We start from the raw sequence: 20,506 nt of genomic DNA on the forward strand, positions 1-20,506 counted from the left end.
AGGAGGAACACTGCACATGCACACAGCAGACCACAAATGTGCATGTGTCTGCTCAAACGGTCAGAAACAGACTCCATGAGGGTGGTATGAGGGCCCGACGTCCACAGGTGGGGGTTGTGCTTACAGCCCAACACCGTGCAGGACATTTGGCATTTGCCAGAGAACACCAAGATTGGCAAATTCGCCACTGGCGCCCTGTGCTCTTCACAGATTAAAGCAGGTTCACACTGAGCACATGACAGACGTGACAGAGTCTGGAGACGGCGTGGAGAACGTTCTGCTGCCTGCAACATCCTCCAGCATGACCGGTTTGTCGGTGGGTCAGTCATGGTGTGGGGTGGCATTTCTTTGGGGGGGACGCACAGCCCTCCATGTGCTCTCCAGAGGTAGCCTGACTGCCATTAGGTTCTAAGATGAGATCCTCAGACCCCTTGTGAGACCATATGCTGGTGCGGTTGGCCCTGGGTTCCTCCTAATGCAAGACAATGCTAGACCTCATGTGGCTGGAGTGTGTCAGCAGTTCCTGCAAGAGGAAGGCATTGATGCTATGTACTGGCCCGCCCGTTCCCCAGACCTTAATCCAATTGAGCACATCTGGGACATCATGTCTTGCTCCATCCACCCACGCCACGTTGCACCACAGACTGTCCAGGAGTTGGCGGATGCTTTAGTCCAGGTCTGGGAGGAGATCCCTCAGGAGACCATCCGCCACCTCATCAGGGGCATGCCCAGGCGTTGTAGGGAGGTCATACAGGCACGTGGAGGTCACACACACTACTGAGCCTCATTTTGATTTATTTTAAGGACATTACATCAAAGTTGGATCAGCCTGTAGTGTGGTTTTCCACTTTCATTTTGAGTGTCACTCCAAATCCAGACCTCCATGGGTTGATACATTTGATTTCCATTGATAATATTTGTGTGATTTTGTTGTCAGCACATTCAACTATGTAAAGAAAAGAGTATTTAATTCATTCAGATCTAGGATGTGTTATTTTAGTTATTTTTTTGATCAGTGTATATATATAGTTGAAGTTGGAAGTTTACATACACCTTAGCCAAATACATTTCAACTCAATTTTTCACAATTCCTAACATTTAATCCTAGTAAAAAATCCCTGTCTTAGGTCAGTTAGGATCACCACATTATTTTAAGAATGTGAAATGTCAGAATAATAGTAGAGAGTGATATTTCAGCTTTTATTTCTTTCATCACATTCCCAGTGGGTCAGAAGTTTACATACACTCAATTAGTATTTGGTAGCATTGCCTTTAAATTTAGAACTACCCAGAACTACCCATCCCGGATCCGGTATATTTGTCATCAGCAACGCTGATTAGCATAGCGCAACACTCAAAAAATATTACTAGAAAATATTCATATTCATGAAATCACAAGTGAAATATAGCGAAACACAGCTTAGCCTTTTGTTAATCACCCTGTCGTCTCAGAATTTGAAATTATGCTTTACAGCGAAAGCAATACAAGCGTTTGTGTAAGTTTATCGATAGCCTAACATAGCATTATGTACACTTAGCATCAGGAAGCTTGGGCAAGAAAATCAGAAAAGCAATCAAATTAACCATTTACCTTTGATGATCTTTGGATGTTTTCACTGACGAGACTCCCAGTTAGACAGCAAATGTTCCTTTTGTTCCATAAAGATATTTTTTATATCCAAATACCTCCGTTAGTTCGGTGCGTTATGCCCAGGAATCCACCAGAAATAGCAGTCACGACAACGCAGACAAAAATACCAAATTATATCCATAATGGTCAACAGAAACATGTCAAACATTTTTTATAATCAAACCTCAAGGTGTTTTTCAAATATCTATTCGATAATATATCAACCGGGACAGTTAGCTTTTTACTAGGACCGGGAGGAACAATGGCCGCCTCTTTCTTTTGTGCAAAAATCACTCTGAGAGCCCCCACCTGACCACTTACGTAATGTGTTCACGCTCATTCTTCAAAATAAAGGCCTGAAACTATGTCTAAACGCTGTAGACACCTTAGGGAAGCCGTAGAAAAAGGAATATGGTTGATATCCCTTTCAATGGTCAATAGGGATGCATAGGAACACAGAGCTTTCAAAATAAGAGTCACTTCCTGATTGGATTTTTCTCAGGCTTTCGCCTGCAATGTCAGTTATGTTATACTCACAGACAATATTTTTACAGTTTTGGAAACTTTAGAGTGTTTTCTATCCCAAGCTGTCAATTATATGCATATTCTAGCATCTGGTCCTGAGAAATACTTTGGGAACGTTATTTTTCCTAAAATAAAAATAGTGCCCCCTAGCTTCTTGGGTCAAACGTTTTGGGTAGCCTTCCACAAGCTTCCCACAATAAGTTGGGTGAATTTTGGCCCATTCCTCCTGACAGAGCTGGTGTAACTGAGTCAGGTTTGTAGGCCTCCTTGCTCGCACATGCTTTTTCAGTTCTGCCCACAAATTGTCTATTGGATTGAGATAAGGGCTTTGTGATGGCGACTCCAATACCTTGACTTTGTTGTCCTTAAGCCATTTTGCCACAACTTTGGAAGTATGCTTGGGGTCATTGTCCATTTGGAAGACCCATTTGCGACCAAGCTTCCTGACTGATATCTTGAGATGTTGCTTCAATATATCCACATCATTTCCCTCTTCATGATGCCATCTATTTTGTGAAGTGCACTTGTTCCTCCTGCAGCAAAGCACCCCCACAACATGATGCTGCCACCCCCGTGTTTCACGGTTGGGATGGTGTTCTTCGGCTTGCAAGCCTCCCCCTTTTTCCTCCAAACATAATGATGGTCATTATGGCCAACCAGTTCTATTTTTGTTTCATCAGACCAGAGGAAATTTCTCCAGAAAGTTAGATCTTTGTCCCCATGTGTAGTTGCAAACCGTAGTCTGGCTTTTTTACAGCGGTTTTGGAGCAGTGGCTTCTTCCTTGTTGAGCGGCCTTTCAGGTTATGTCGATATAGGACTCGTTTTACTGTGGATATAGATACTTTTGTACCTATTTCCTCCAGCATCTTCACAATGTCCTTTGCTGTTGTTCTGGGATTGATTCAAACTTTTTGCACCAAAGTACGTTCATCTCTTGGAGACAGAACGCATCTCCTTCCTGAGCGGTATGACAGCTGTGTGGTCCCATTTGCGTGATCTTGTTTGTACAGATGAACGTGGTACCTTCATCCCAAGGATGAACCAGACTTGTCGAGGTCTACAATTTTCTTTCTAAGCTCTTGGCTGAATTCTTTTGATTGTCCCATGATGTCAAGAAAAGAGGCACTACATTTGAAGGAAATACATCCACATCCACCTCCAATTGGCAGAAGCTTCTAAAGCCATGACATAATTTTCTGGAATTTTCCAAGCTGTTTAAAGGCACGGTCAACTTAGTGTATGTAAACTTCTGACCCACTAGAATTGTGATACAGGGAATAAGTGAAATAATCTGTCTCTAAACAATTGTTGAAAAAATTACTTGTTTCATGCACAGAGTAGATGTCTTAACCGACTTTTCAAAACTATAGTTTGTTAAGAAATATGTGGAGTGGTTGAAAAACGACTTTTAATGGCTCCAACCTAAGTGTATTTAAGCTTCCGACTTCAAGTGTGTGTGTGTGTGTGTGTGTGTGTGTGTGTGTGTGTGTGTGTGTGTGTGTGTGTGTGTGTGTGTGTGTGTGTGCATATATATATATATATATATATGCACACGAGTATATAGTATATTACCACACTGTCTTCAAATATGAGCATTTCTATGTATTTATCTGATTGTTCTAAGAATGAATAGGCAGAGAATTCTTTGGGTCAATTTGTAGATGATAAATCCGAGACTTCCATTTCCCCAGAAATGAGAACATTTAATGAGAACCTTTTATTTTCTGTTAGCTTTTACATTATATTGACATAATTTCAGGCTAGGGTCACTAAAGGTGAATAAGTCCTGAAATTGTATACATTCATTGTTTACCCGTGATATGTCTGTGTGACAGCACTGCATCATTAGTATTTGTTTTGCTCATGCCAATAATGTATTGCGATCATAATTATGAAGCTGCCAATCACCCATTCCTGGTGTTTTGGAATAAGAAACTCAGTCCTCTATAATTATCTTGTAAACAGGGAATATAATCACGACAAGTGACACTTCTCTAGAACTTGTCAATTGCACATAGCATTAGCCACACCCTCTGTGCATGATCTCACGCAGCATTTCCACAGCTCTCCAGTTTGCTGTCACTTACACGTTCATCTAGCCGTTCGTTGATATTATCATTGGTCTTGCTTGGTCCAATAAGAAGGTCTCTTCTCACTACTGCTGAAATTAATGTATTTCTTCAATGGCGAGTTGATTTGGAGTGAGGAATTGCATTCGGATTGACATGCCTGCAAGGAACAGATAACACAGGATTGTTAACAAAATGGAGCCATAAATGTTTAAACATGGCTAGCATTTCATATAGCCATGTCCTCTGCATCTTTCCCTTTATCTGTCTTCTTATGTAATTGCAATGGAGCATTAGCTGCCGACATATCCTTATTTAAAACAGTCTTGAAAAAGATGTGAAACTGCTTTCATTTCATTTGAACGAAATGAAATAGGGAATTTTTTTGCTGCATCGAAACAATGTAGCTTTTTGTTTGTTTCAAATGAGGCTCGGAAAATCAGGTGCTAGAATGAAATAATCAGACGGGTATTATTTCATCTGGATTTTGACTGCCTGTACTCATTACCATCCTAATACCCTACTGTGGTCCTAGACTCCGAATGTTGCAGCCATGTAGCTTTACCAGCAAGGGATTACAGTTGAGCGCTTCCTTGATTAGGTTTTGGTGTCAATGAGGAAGGAGTGGGACATAATAGCATCTCAGAGAGCGATATCCAATGTGTAATAGGCACACACAGCAAAGGCAAAAAGGTGGAGCGGAAAATAAGGATTGGCAGCTGCACTTCCTCTCCCCTGTCAGATGTTCCACCAGCTGCTTAAGCCATCCATCCTGTATGGCTCCCTCATCAGACTGCTTTAACTTTAGGCTAAAGCTGCAATGTATATATTTTTAGGCGACCTGACCAAGTTCACATAGAAATGTGAGATATAGACATGTCATTCTCATTGAAAGCAAGTCTAAGAAGTGGTAGACCATTTCTATGCGCGCTATATCTATGCTTCCGGTTACGTTTTGGTTTTGAGTCTTATAATTCTGTTTTTGTACACCATCTTCAAATAGATGAAAATATATATCACAGCGGTTTAGATGGTACAATGATTCTCTATACTATACTTGCTTGTTTTGTTGCAAACTATTAGAATTTTAGCAACCAGGAAATGTCGGAGCGATTTCTGCATAGTGCACCTTTTATGTAATACAAACAGGAGAAGGAGAATTGAGTTACTTCGGAGGCTGCAATGTCTGCTCTGGGACATATGGGCAGTTCTTCAACTCAGACTCATTGACCCCAATTCACTATCCAGCAGAGATGGTGCCTATAAACCTTTTCTTTAAACCTTTTCTCATTGGTTTGAGATGGTATTGACATGCGGGGTGACAAGTAGCCTCGTGGTTAGAGTGTTGGGCCAGTAACCAAAAGGTTGCTAGATCGAATCCCGAGCTGACAAGGTAAAAATCTGCCATTTTGCCCCTGAACAAGGCAGTTAGCCCACTGTTCCTAGGCCATCATTGTAAACAATAATTTGTTCTTAACTGACTTGCCTAGTTAAATAAAGATTCAAATAAATAAAAAATCTCCGTCTGACCCTTGACCCCCGAGAAGAATCAAATTAAATTGAGAGTGAGGGAAAAAAACATAAACCCCTCTAATTCATCTAATGTCAGTTTGGGGCTTTGCAGAAATAATTATTGACAATGGTAGTTATATGTCACAATTTAATTAACTGTCTACCATAACAATATAAAATAAAATAAATAGCACATTATTTATCAGATTGTTGCATGGAAGCCTTTAGCTTAGTGTATTTACTTCACACAAAATCTCCATAATTCAAAGCACTGCATGTGCATATTGACACTGCACACGCGACCCAATTTCAGTTAATAAACTCTACAGGAAACCCCTACAGTATAGCCTATAGAAGAATGTGTGCCTCTTTCAGCTGTCATTGTGGCTCTTCAGACAGTCACAAATTTGATAGGGCTATGCACAATCAACTACATAGGCATCTCTGTCACAGACATGAAGTCTGTTAACAATTCAGAGAGGAATGGGGGAAAATTCTATCTTCTCTTGTACAGAAAAATCACACGAAAGAGGATTTTGACACCCATCATCTGATTGTTTTGAAACAGAAAAGCGTTCCTGCGAAATGATTTTGTTGAAATATAACTTTATCTGCGAAATTAATCTAATTGATTGCACCCAGATTTGCCATTTTAATTTATAGGACTCATAAAATACAATAAATATAGTACCTAACATCTGAATTGGACCAAACTTTTTTCTAACAATGACTTAGACATGAGGAATGTTTTTGTCATCAGTGTTCATGCAAGTTTGATGTATGTGCCACCCAGAACCAATTATAAGGTTAACTGATAGTTGCTAATGGATGCTATTGAGACACAAAACACAGAGAATGGAGGTGAATGTCAATGTTTAGGATCTTAATTTGTGACATTGTATTTAAGATAGATTTTTGTGTATTGCTTGACTTGTGTGCAAGGCCAGATTACAAGATTATTAAGGACATTTGAGGGTTCCGCTCCACATCCTGAAAAATAGGGTGTACAAACCCAACTATACACCACCTATGAAATTGGGTTACAGGTCTCTGCATACTTACAAGAGAAAAATATTTGTTATACAGAATTATGCTGTATATTGTTAGAATACAAGGCTGAAATTTGAGAATTTGGGAAGAATTTGAGAGAATATCATGAATTATGTCCCCTTTTGTATCGATATCAAATAATTTCTGGGTAACAATTAAGTACCTTACTGTGATTGTTTTCAATTAAAATGGTCAAATAGATTCTTACCAAAGACCAATTTCTCAAGCAAGCATTTTGTCTGAGAGTGGTCTAAGTTGGGAGGGGGAAACTGAAAACTAGCTGTTGTTGGCAGATAGGTTTGGAACTCTCTTTCTTATTGGTCTGTTGTAACTACCCATCCCGGATCCGGTAGCGTAATCATCATCTGACACTAATTAGCATAACGCAACAGACATAAAAATCACAAGTGAAATATATTGAAACACAGCTTAGCCTTTTGTTAACCACCCTGTCATCTCAGATTTTGAAAATATGCTTTACAGACAAAGCAAGACAAGCATTTGTGTAAGTTTATCGATAGCCTAGCATAGCATTTTGCCTAGCTAGCAGCAGGCAACCTGGTCAGTGCTTTTCAAGGACCCAAAGTCGCTTTACAATTGTAGAAATATGAAAATCACACTAAACAAAACCATGAATGAAGAGAGGGTGGCTCAAGGAAGGGAAAGAGTATAATGTATCAGTGTATGGAGAGGTTAGGGTTGGGATTTGGATATGAACCCGATTTAGAGTAAGGTGTGGGATCGGGGTTAGTGGAGGAGGAAAACACTGACGGATAAGATAGAAATTAAATATTGTTTGTTATTACGATTTTAAGACCAGTATCTATCTTTCTGAAGCCACCGCCCTGGCTCTGCATGGTCTATATTGTATTGTAAAAGATTGCTCAAGCTGAATGTTAGCCATAGCACATACATCAGACTTGACACCATTTGTCTTTGATTGCTACTGCTGCCCCACTCCCCACTCTGTTTTAACTCACACAGCACATTCACGCTAGAAGTACAGGGTGAAGAAGAAAAAATAAATATTTTATGCTAACGGTACACTCTAAAGATGTGCTCAGCATACGTGTCTCTGAAACAGCATGAATTGGATAACCTTCTCCAAATTGGTTAATTCAAGCTGCATCTGGCCCCTTTTGAAATGCCATAACTTAATACTAGGGAGCTCGCAATGACTGATTGATCTTGAGCAAGGTGCTATGCATGCATGCAAGCCATACACACAGTAGTGTAATGGTGCCTGAAGAATTTTCCCCCAAAAAAATCAAAACGCCCCGCCCGACGAAGGAAAAACAGTGACATACACTCTGAACGACCTAAAATTATAAATCCCGTATTGCTCTTTCACAGTCAGGCCAACCCAAGCTGTACTGTGCAAGGTAGCCTAGTGGTTAAAGCATTGGGCCAGGTTGCTAAATCAAATCCCCGAGCTGACAGCGGTAAAAATCTGTCGTTCTGCCCCTGAACAAGGCAGTTAACCCACTGTTCCTAGGCCGTCATTGTAAGTAAGAATTTGTTCTTAACTGACTTGCCCTAGTTAAATAAAGGTTCAAATAAAAATAAATAAAATAATTGTTTGAAACCAGGACATTTTACCTCATTTTATGAGGTATGTCTCACCTTATTTGAAAGTAGCCTATAGACAAAATCAAACCACAGAAATGTGAAGGCAATTATTTTTTTATGAAGACTTACTCATATGCTTTATCCTGTTCTATTGATTTTCTTTCAATTTTCTTTCATTGTCTATTAGGAAAAGACATTATCTTGGTCATATTAGCAACCCATGATAATTGTTGCATATTTAAACCCCCCCCCCCCCTCTTTCTACATTTCCCGTGGATATTTCCATCTCTGTCTATGCACATTTTAGAACGCCCTTTTCCTGCAAATGTCATTTTAGAACATTCACGCGAAGGTACATTGCCCCATCTAAAATGTGAAGAATTAATAGTATATCAACATTTTAAGCTAAGCATTCGGATCTGTTCCATCAGCATTATTAATTGAAACGGCAGTGGAGATATAAGTGAGTATACGCAATGCCCACTGAAAAATAAGTGGGTATACGGCGCACACACACAAAACATAACCAGGCAGCATCACACCCGAATGCCAGGAATTGATTCAAATTCTTTGTGATACATCTACTGTCTGTCCGAGCTCAACATTTCCTCTTATGGATCATGAATGAGTCTAATATGGTGCTGATGTAACCATTGCATGCAAATCCTTCAGCTAACACTGTTCCATCAGTTCACAGGAGCCTCCTGCATCTGAAATGCCTTTGAAGCTCTGTGTAGAGTAGTGAGCATTGCAGGATTCATATATGTCAGTTTTCTCCATTATGCAAATACATATCTTATTCCTAGTAACCCCTCACCCCCATTCCTATTTCCTTTGTGCCATTAATATTGCAGCAAATCTTTTACACTCAATTTCAAATTGTGTCACATGAGGATGGCATCGCTTTACATTTTATTGCTTTTCATTGTTGGCATCAAAATGCCTGGCAGAGAATAGTAGTCACTATTTTTCAAAAGAGAACAAACAGTATAATATGTTTTCATAGGACACTCCTTTTCCCACACTTCAAAACATTGAATATGCAGCAATACTGCAGAATGTGGCTTCAAAACACAATACAAAAGGGATCTCACTTTTCACCAATTTTAATGATAAGGAAATAGCCCAGTGTTATTTAGAGTATCTAATCAGTGATTGTTTTCCTGACATGTCCTTTCTCTGTCTCTCTTGTGTCTCCATAGGTAACCGATAGGATGGGGGCCAGGGAAGCGAGTGGGCACAGCTACCTGGTGGCTTGCTGGCAGCCCATTCTGATTCTGATGCTGGGCACCGTACTGTCCGGTTCCACCACAGGTTGCCCGTCCCGCTGCGAGTGCAATGCCCAGGAGCGCTCAGTCATATGCCACCGCAAGAAGCTTATGTCCGTCCCTGAGGGCATCCCCACAGAAACGCGGTTGCTGGACCTCAGCAAGAACCGCATCAAGACCATCAACATGGATGAGTTCGCAACCTACCCCAACCTGGAGGAGCTGGAGCTCAACGAAAACACCATCTCCGCTATTGAGCCCGGCGCCTTCAACAACCTGTACGGTCTCCGGACATTGGGGCTGCGCAGCAACAAGCTCAAACTCATCCAGCTGGGTGTGTTCACGGGCCTCAGCAACCTCACCCAGTTGGACATCAGTGAGAACAAGATAGTCATCCTGCTGGACTATATGTTCCAAGACCTGTACAACCTGCGCTCCATGGAGGTGGGCGACAATGACTTGGTATTCATCTCCCACCGGGCCTTCCATGGTCTCAGCAGCCTGGAGCAGCTGACTTTGGAGAAGTGCAACCTGACCTCGGTGCCCACCGAGGCCTTCACCCACCTTCACAGTTTGATCTTTCTCAGGCTGCGCCACCTCAACATCTATGTTATTAAGGATTACTCCTTCAAAAGACTGTACCGGCTGAAAGTGCTGGAGATTGCCAACTGGCCCTACCTGGACACCATGACCTCCAATTGCCTCTATGGACTGAACCTCACCTCGCTGACCATCACCAATGGCAACCTGACCTCCATCCCATACGTGGCTCTCCGGCACTTGGTCTACCTACGGTTTCTGAATCTGTCCTATAACCCCATCCACACCATTGAGGGGAATAAGCTCCATGACCTTCTGAGGCTCCAGGAGTTTCACCTGGTTGGGGGCAGGCTGGCTATGATCGAGCCCTACTCGTTCCGGGGCCTAAACTATCTGAAGATCTTCAATGTGTCTGGCAATGCCTTGAGCACCTTGGAGGAGTCTGCGTTCCACTCGGTAGGGAACCTGGAGACTCTGGCGCTTTACGATAACCCCTTGGCATGTGACTGCCGGCTGCTGTGGGTGTTCCGGAGACGCTGGAGGCTCAACTTCAACCGGCAGCAACCCACCTGCGCTTCACCTGAGTTCGTACAGGGAAAAGAGTTTAAAGATTTCCCGGACGTCCTGCAGCCCAACTACTTCACGTGTCGCAAGTCCAGGATCAGGGACCGCAAGGCGCAGCAGAAATTTGTGGACGAGGGAACTACTGTTCATTTTGTATGCCAGGCGGACGGTGATCCCGCCCCAGTCATCATGTGGCTCTCACCCCAGAAGCAGTTCATCACGACCAAAACCATCGGACGGCTCACAGTATTCCCAGATGGCACCCTTGAGGTGCGCTACGCGCAGATTCAGGATAATGGAACGTATGTGTGTATAGCCAGCAACGCCGGTGGCAATGACACATCTCTCGCCCACCTGCACGTCCATAGCTACTCTCCAGACTGGCCTCACCAACCCAACAAGACCTTTGCATTCATCTCCAACCAGCCCAATGAGAATGGTGGCAATGGGACGCGAACCAACGTCCCGTTCCCCTTCGACATCAAGACCTTAATCATCGCCACTACTATGGGTTTCATATCTTTCCTTGGTGTCGTCCTGTTTTGTCTGGTGCTACTCTTTCTGTGGAGTAGAGGTAAAGGGGCCACAAAGCACAACATAGAGATTGAGTATGTGCCACGCAAGTCAGACGCTGGGATGAGCAGCAGCAACGCAGACGCCCCTCGCAAGTTTAACATGAAAATGATTTAACGGGACCTAGGGAGCAAACAGACTCTTAACTTGAAATTGTAAAAAAAAAAAAAAACGTCAAATCCTCCCTTACAAATCTGTGGATCCTGGGATGTAATCATGAAGTAATCTGTTTTCCCTGACTTAACTGTTGGAGATGGAGAGAGAGAAGTTCCTTGCTTTCGTAATATGTTGAGTATATGAGGGGGATGATAGCAAAGCAGACGCTCCACAGCGTTGGCAATTTCTGCAAGGCCTTTAGGTACGTTTGTTCGAAAGCTAATTTTGTTGTGTGCGATTCATATTCTTGTGGATTTATATTGGGAAGAAATTATAGAAAAAAAGAGATGAACCCTTCTCTATGTATGTAATAACCTGCCTTCACTGTCCTTTTGCCTGTGTTCTTAGTTTATAGATTTTTTACAGAAATTGAAATATTTGTTTACCAAAATGTTAAGAGTAGATTGTATGGGTTGATGAGCACATTTAAACAATCCCTTCTGGTACTTTGTCAGTCAGAATATACAGTACCAGTCAAAGGTTTGGACACACCTACTCATTCAAGGGTCTTTCTTTATTTTTACTATTTTCTACGTTGTAGAGTAATAATGAAAACATCAAAACTATGAAATAACACATATGGAATCATGTAGTAACCAAAAAAGTGTTAAACAAATCAAAATATATTTTAGATTTTAGATTCTTCAAAGTAGCCACCATTTGCCTTAATGACAGCGTACCACACTATTTTCATTCTCTCAACCAGCGTCACCTGGAATACTTTTCCAACAGTCTTGAAGGAGTTCCACATATGCAGAGCACTTGTTGGCTGCTTTTCCTTCACTCTGCTGTTCAACTCATCCCAAACCATCTCAATTGGGTTATGGTCGGGTGATTGTGGAGACCAGGTCATCTTGATGCAGCATTCCATCACTCTCCTTCTTGGTCAAATAGCCCTTACACAGCCTGGAAGTGTTTTGGGTCATTGTCCTGTTGAAAAACAAATGATAGACCCACAAAGCACAAACCAGACGGGACGGCGTATCACTGCAGAATGCTGTGGTAGCCATGCCGGTTAAGTGTAAATAAATCAATGACAGTGTCACCAGCAAAGCACCCCAATCCCATCACAACTCCTCCATGCTTCACGGTGGGAACCACACATGCAGAGATCATCCGTTCACCTACTCTGCGTCTCACAAAGACATGGCTGTTGGAACCAAAAATCTCCAATTTGGACTCATCAGAGCAAAGGACAGATTTGCACCGGTCTAATGTCCATTACTCATGTTTCTTGGCTCAATCATGTCTCTTCTTCTTATTGGTGTTCTTTAGTAGTGGTTTCTTTGCAGCAATTCGACCATGAAGGCCTGATTCTCTCCATCTCTTCTGAACAGTTGATGTTGAGATGTGTCTGTTACTTGAACTCTGTGAAGCATTTATTTGGGCTGCAATTTCTGAGGCTGGTAACTCTAATGAAGTTGTCCTCTGCAGCAGAGGTAACTCTGGGTCTTCCTTTCTTGTGGCGGTCCTCATGCGAGCCAAAGTTCTTTAAATTTTCCAGGTTGACTGACCTTCATGTCTTAAAGTAATGATGGACTGTTGTTTCTCTTTGCTTATTTGAGCTGTTCTTATCATAATATGGACTTGGTCTTTTACCTAATAGGGCTATCTTCTGTATACCACCCCTACCTTGTCACAACAGAACTGTTTGGCTCAAACGCATTAAGAAGGAAAGAAATTCCACAAATGTACTTTTAACAAGGCACACCTGTTAATTGAAATGCATTCCAGGTGACTACCTCATGAAGCTGATTGAGAGAATGCCAAGAGTGTGCAAAGGTGTCTTCAAGGCAAAGGATGGCTACTTTGAAGAATCTCAAATATAAAATCATTTTGATTTGTTTAACACTTTTTCTGGTTACTACATAGTTTTGATGTCTTCACTAATATTCTACAATGTATGTGTGTATATATGTGTTCTGTATCTCGTCCATATCATTCACTACAGTCGTGGCCGAAAGTTTTGAGAATTACAGAAATATTAATTTCCACAAAGTTTGCTGCTTCAGTGTCTTTAGATATTTTTGTCAGTTTTTACTATGGAATACTGAAGTATAGTTACAAGTATTTCATAAGTGTCAAAGCCTTTTATTGACAATTGCATGAAGTTGATGCAGAGTCAATATTTGCATTGTTGACCCTTCTTTTTCAAGTCCTCTGCAATCTGCCCTGGCATACTGTCAATTAACTTCTGGGCCACATCCTGACTGATGACAGCCCATTCTTGCATAATCAATGCTTGGAGTTTGTCAGAATTTGTGGGTTTTTGTTTGTCCTCGTCAACACTCACACCTGTGTTAACGAGAGAATCCCTGACATGATGTCAGCTGGTCCTTTTGTGGCAGGGCTGAGATGCAGTGGAAATGTTTTTGGGGGATTCAGTTCATTTGCATGGCAAAGAGGGACTTTGCAATTAATTGCAATTCATCTGATCACTCTTCATAACATTCTGGAGTATATGCAAATTGCCATCATACAAGCTGAGGCAGTAGACTTTATGAAAATTTATATTTGTGTCATTCTCAAAACTTTTGGCTACGACTGTACACTTTACATTAAGTTGTTTTTATACCTGTGGAGCGCAATGTAATTCCTCTAGTAAACACATTGTTTTTAGTGGAGTAACAATGTTACATAATTATTTAGTAATTGCATTGTAATGGTATAGTATTTGAGTTATTGTTTCTTAGTCTACTCTTTATTGTGTCATAACAAACAATGCACAATTCCATTACTATGCATTTACAAAGCAAAGACAACTTTTTACAATTACTATAACATGTTACTGATGTTGTTAGTAGAGTAATTGAAGCATTACTACAAATGTAAAATAGCAACTTAATTTAAACTGTTACCAAGGGAGTTTCAAATACGTAATTTTGTTGGCATAGTTTTATTGTATATAAGGTTAGCTGAGTCATTGCTCTATAGCGGCTTTTGGTTCGAACATGATTCTTCTCAAAACCCCTCTAAATGTATGAATTAATTTATCAAGATTAGATCTCATTATCTCTGTTTTCCTGTGCTAGACACTGTGGCACACAATGTTTATTGGCCATAAACATTGCATTATTTTATCATATTTCATAAAATATAATGATAATATACAGTGCATTCACATCCCTTAACTTTCTCCACATTTTGTTGTGACAGCCTAAATATAAAATGGTCACTGATCTACACATAATACCACATAATGTCAAATTATACAAATGATTTCAAATTGAAAAAGGTATTCAATCCCTTTTATGGCAAGCCTAAATAAGTTCAGGAGTAAACATTTGCTTAATAAATTGCATGCACTCACTCTGTGTGCAATAATAGTGGTTAACATGATTTGTTAATAACTATCCCATCTCTGTAACCCACACATACAATTGTCTGTAAGGTCCCTTAGTCGAGCAGTGAATTTCAAGCACAGATTTAACCACAAAGACCAGGGAAGTTTTCCAATGCCTGACAAAGGAACGGAACCGATTGGTAAATATAATGAAGCAGACACTGAATATCCGTTTGAGCATGGTGAAGCTGTTTATTAGGCTTTGGATGGGGTATGAATACACCCAGGTACTACAAAGATACAGACTTCCTTCCGAACTGAGTTGCCGGAGAGAAGGAAAACTGCTCAGGGATTTCACCATGAGGCCATGGTGATTATAAAACAGTAACAGAGTTTAATGGCTGTGATATGACAAACCTGAGGATGGCTCAACAACATTGTGGTTACTTCAAAATACTAACCTAAATGACAGAGTGAAAAGAGCGATGCCTGTACAGAATAAAACAATATTCCAAAACATGCATCCTGTTTGCAACAACTGCAAAATACTGCAAAAAATGTGGCATAGGAATTCCATTTTTGTCCTGAATCACTGGATACCATTCTCAATATTTTCAATCGTGGGTGTGGCTGCATCATAATATGGGTATGCTTGTCGTCAGAAAGGACTTCAAAGTTTTTCCAGGATAAAAAGAAAAGGAATGTAGCTAAGTACAGGCATAATCCTAGAGGAAAACCTGGTTCTGTCTACTTTCTAACATACACTTAGAAACTAGTTCACCTTTCAGAAGAACAATAAACCTAAAACACAAAACCAAATCTATACGAGTTGCTTACCAAGACGTCATTGAATGTTCCTGAGTGGCGTTTTGATTTAAATCTGCCTCAAAAACTATGGCAAGACTTGACAAATCTGTCTAGCAATGATCAACAACCAACTTGACAGAGCTTGAAGAATTTTCAAAAGAATATGTGCAAATATTCCACAATCCAGGTATGCAAAGCTCTTAGACTTACTAATACATCTTGATTAGATACGTATTGGGTGTTTTAATTTTCATTAGTAAATTGTATTTATTTTTTGTGTAGATTGATGGGGGGGAAAAATGTAAAAGCCAATTAAATCCATTTAAACCCTACTTTGTAACACAACAAAATGTCGAAAAAGTCTAGGGGCGTAAATACTTTCTGAAGGCACAGTAATTTTATTATATTATCTATTTATTTTTGTTTTTCTCTGGGGAGCTAAAATCAGCCTAATCGAAAATGTGGTGTTTTTAAACATAGTCTATACGCAAACAATGAACAATGACACAAATAACAGAAATGACACATTATACACACACACACACACACACTTCTCTCTGTTCAGAAGATAATCCAGCAAAAAAATGTTTGGATGCTACTTTTGATTACACTCTATATGACAACAACTGATGGTATATTCCATTGCATATTATTGCATGAATACCTTGGTATCTGTTTATCTGCTGCCTTTTGAATTATGTTACAGTGCACTCTAAAGAGTCTTACATAATGGGCTTATGTTGTGCTTAACATTTTTATGGAGAATAAAAGTTGGGATGCTCTACTTTGTTACTAATGTGCTCAGCAACCTGTAAAACACTTAATCCCATGTTAGGGAGCTTTGGTTGTCAGAAATATTATTGTTTGAATTTCTCGACCCTCCGCAACCACACCCCCATACAAAAATTCCTTTGCAGGTTTATTTTACGATATGATATCCCAAAAAAGGGTGTAAAGAATTTTTAAAAAGTAACTTCCTGCTGATCCTCCTGGATATACAGTATGTGTAATGAATGCCCTTATCTTTTCAACTACACACTGTGGACAGCTGGGCTTTGCGGATATGTGCAGGATAAAGGCTATGTTATTGATGATGGATGACATTCCAGACAACGATACACAGTAACGGGTTGGAAGTATGGACTGAATATGCAGATGGTGCATCGACACAGATGGTTTCACCCATGGAGTGGTCTGAAGCAAGCAGCTTTGGAGTAATCCTTTTTGCTGAAAACCATGGTTCCCTCCCTGGCTGATTATGAATGCTCGCTTTGTTCAAAGTGTGGCAACTGTACTTAGTCTTTTGGTCCCGGTTGAGTCAGAGATTCATGGGAACCTCATTTCTTTCTCTTGTTCCTTTTTTTATTTTGACCCAGGACTATGTTGAACATGTAGTCCCAGCCAACTTTATATGAAAATATATTTTAAAATCCATGAAAAAAAAAATCCATTAAAATTGTTCTGTGCAATAAAGGTAATATGCAGATTTTTTTTTTATGTAAGTTTTTTTCTTGATGTTAAATTGTTGAAAATATGGTATGTTGTATTAAACAATCTATGGAGTTTTTTAAACAGATAATAGTCCTATCTTGATTTAAAACTCAAAGCATTTATTTATTTCTAACTACCACTAAAAATGTAAGAAAAGGACTTTCAGATCTGGCGGATGTAGATTACCAAGGGGGGTTGGGGGTTTTGCTTTCTACTCCTCATTATAGCCAATTAGCTATACTGTAGCAGTGATATTCAGATGCTTTAAAGCTAGCTAATTTCCTGTTTACAGGGAAGCATAATCCTTGCTATGCTTCCTGCCCCCTTGAATGTTAATCATTCTCTATCACTAATAGATCAAGGACCATGGACAATTAACAAAATTAGACATTAAAGCCACAATCCTGCATTTGTTTTACATCCAAATGGCAGCCCTGGACTTTGTTTGCTATGAGGTATATGCAGGATAAGGCTGGAGAAATTATTAAATTAAGAGTTATACGAGGCATATGAGAGGCATATTTTCATGGTAATGTTCAAGAATCAATGCGTTAATTTAAATTACTATTGAATGGCAGTAAATATTGCAGATTGTACCGTTTTAATGTTAGAAATGGCTATTATATTGCTACCCTTCTACGCTTGTGTTTATCAAGTTTTTCTTGATGAAAGCAGACAATCCGTATTCCCCTTTTGAACCAAAGGATAACTCTGAAACAAACTTGTAAGGGATAAAATATACTTGTGATTTTCCTACAATTGGCTCAATGAACTAGACCAACTAGTGATATACAGTAAAAAGAAATAGCAGAAAATAGGAATTTACACAATGTTTAGATAGATAAACGCATGTCATCAGATTCATATGTACAGTTGAAGTTGGAAGTTTACATACACTTAGGTTGGAGTCATTAAAATTCATCTTTCAACCACTCCACAATTTTCTTGTTAACAAACTATAGTTTTGGAAAGTCGGTTAGGACATGACACAAGTCATTTTTCCAACAATTGTTTACAGACAGATTATTTCACATAAAATTCATTGTATCACAATTCCAGTGGGTAAGAAGTGAACATACACTAATTAGACTATGCCTTTAAACAGCTTGGAAAATTCCAGATAATGATGTCATGGCCTTAGAAGCTTCTGATAGGCTAATTGACATCATTTGAGTCAATTGGAAGTGTACCTGTGGATGTATTTCAAGGCCTACCTTCAATCTCAGTGCCTCTTTGCTTGACATCATGGGAAAATCAAAAGAAATCAGCCAAGACCTCTACAAGTCTGGTCCATCTTTGGGAGCAATTTCCAAATGCCTGAAGGTACCACATTCATCTGTATGCAAGTATAAACACCATGGGACCACGCAGCTGTCATACCGCTCAGGAAGGAGACGCGTTCTGTCTCCTAGAGATGAACGTACATTGGTGCGAAAAGTGCAAATCAATCCCAGAACAACAGCAACTGACCTTGTGAAGATGGTACAAAAGTATCTATATCCACAGTAAAATGAGTCCTATATTGAAATAACCTGAAAGGTCGCTCAGCAAGGAAGAAGCCACTTCTCCAAAACCACCATAAAAATGCCAGACTACAGTTTGCAACTACACATGGGGACAAAGATCACACTTTGTGTAGAAATGTCCTCTGGTCTGATGAAACAAAAATAGAACTGTTTGGCCATAATGACCATCATTATGTCTGGAGGAAAAAGGGGGAGGCTTGCAAGCCGAAGAAAACCATCCCAACCATGAAGCACAGGGGTGGCAGCATCATGTTGCGGGGGTGCTTTGCTGCAGGAGGGACTGGTGTACTTCACAAAATAGATTGCATCGTGTGGAAGGATAATTATGTGGATATATTGAAGCAACATCTCAAGACATCAGTCAGGAAGATAAAGCTTGGTAAGCAAATGGGTCTTCCAAATGAACAATGACCCCAAGCATACTTCCAAAGTTGTGGCAAAATGGCTTAAGGACAACAAAGTCAAGGTATTGGAGTGGCCATCACAAAGCCCTGACCTGAATGGGCCAAAATGGAAGGGCTACCCGAAACGTTTGACCAATGTTAAACAATTTAAAGGTAATGCTACCAAATACTAATTGAGTGTATGTAAACTTCTGACCCACTGGGAATGTGATTAAAGAAATAAAAGCTGAAATAAATCACACTCAACTATTATTCTGACATTTCATAATCTTAAAATAAAGTGGTGATCCTAAATGACTTAAGACTGAGATGAAATTGATTTGGCGAAGGTGGATGTAAACTTCAAACTTCAACTGTATATATAGAATCTTGAACTCATGGCAGGTTTGCCATGGCTCCACATAGCATCACCATATCAAAAATCCCATGTGGCCATATGTATCTGTGATGATTTAATTTACCATGGCTGACATATATAGCTTTATTTTTCATACTGTCGGGAACAGTGGGTTGTGCCCGACTACACAAGCTGCAATGAGTAAACGTTGAAGTTTCAGATGCTTTTACTTTAGCGTCTAAGCACGAGAGTGGTTAACGAGTCCGTAACTCTCCTTATTGATGATTCTGTGGAAGGCGCACGAAACACAGTGGGAGGGTAAGCACGTTGTCCCATCCTAACTGCTGCACTTGAGTGAGGTCCAGCCTGCCCTTTTGTGCCAGTAAATTGATTAGGGAATGCCTTGCAGGCGTGCTGACTAGTAATCCTGCATAGGTGCGTTGGGTGAGCAGAGCTGTGGCGCTGTCTTCGGCTGGCCTGGGTCTGATAGTTGCGCAGCCTTCCACAGTGCTGAACTGAGTTCCGCTGTCCATGATGCTGAAATGAGCGCACCTGTCTACTGTGCTGTGTTGGCTCTGTCCATGGTGCTGCACTGGGAGTCTTTCCGCAACACCTATGCCCATGCCTCTCACGGTGCCATACATAGAAATCTGCATATGGAAGCATCCACACCTTTGATCCACCTACATGTTACCTCACATTGCTGTCATCATAGCCTCAGCTTCCAGGCCTCGCTCAAGTTCTCAAGAGCCTTTGGAAGTTTATATTGGAAAAGTAGGTATGAGTGGGGCGCTGATTTCAAGAGGCTGCTGGATGATTGGCTGTAAGTAGACAGTTTTTTTTAAACAACCACCCCTTCCATCCATCTTCAGAAGCGCAAATTAATTAATTATTATCTCCATTTACGGTGCTTGCATTTCTAGCAGTCTATAGTTTTTTAATTGATATTTCAGAAATTGTTTTTATTAAATGTTTTATATAATTTGGTTGTAATGACACTCCCATGTGGGGACCATTTGAAAATGATTGGCTTTTTCCCCTTCCAATTGTTGGAAGGGGAGGACAGCTTGGATACCCTCCACCTTCTTTTAGTCTTTTTCTGACAAGAACATCCACAGGCTTTCATACAAAATGTGAGGTAAAAGCATGGTAGAGGCTACTGTCATAACATTCTGTAATTTACTGTATTTACAGCCAGTTT

At 40.3% G+C, this 20,506-nt stretch overlaps 1 protein-coding gene across 2 annotated transcripts in view; it reads left to right on the forward strand.

Moving 5' to 3' along the window:
• Nucleotides 1-17,123, forward strand: part of lingo1a (leucine rich repeat and Ig domain containing 1a) — a 118,076-nt gene extending 100,953 nt beyond the window's left edge. For both annotated transcript variants that reach the window (XM_020456649.2, XM_020456648.2), the window contains exon 2: nt 9,559-17,123. In XM_020456649.2, coding sequence (XP_020312238.1) covers nt 9,571-11,418 — 1,848 coding nt within the window. In that variant the 5' untranslated portion in view covers nt 9,559-9,570 and the 3' untranslated portion in view covers nt 11,419-17,123. The remainder of the gene's footprint in view (nt 1-9,558) is intronic.
• The last annotated feature ends 3,383 nt before the right edge of the window (nt 17,124-20,506 follow it).

Source organism: Oncorhynchus kisutch, linkage group LG22 (assembly GCF_002021735.2).
Source record: "Oncorhynchus kisutch isolate 150728-3 linkage group LG22, Okis_V2, whole genome shotgun sequence".
Taxonomy (NCBI): domain Eukaryota; kingdom Metazoa; phylum Chordata; class Actinopteri; order Salmoniformes; family Salmonidae; genus Oncorhynchus; species Oncorhynchus kisutch.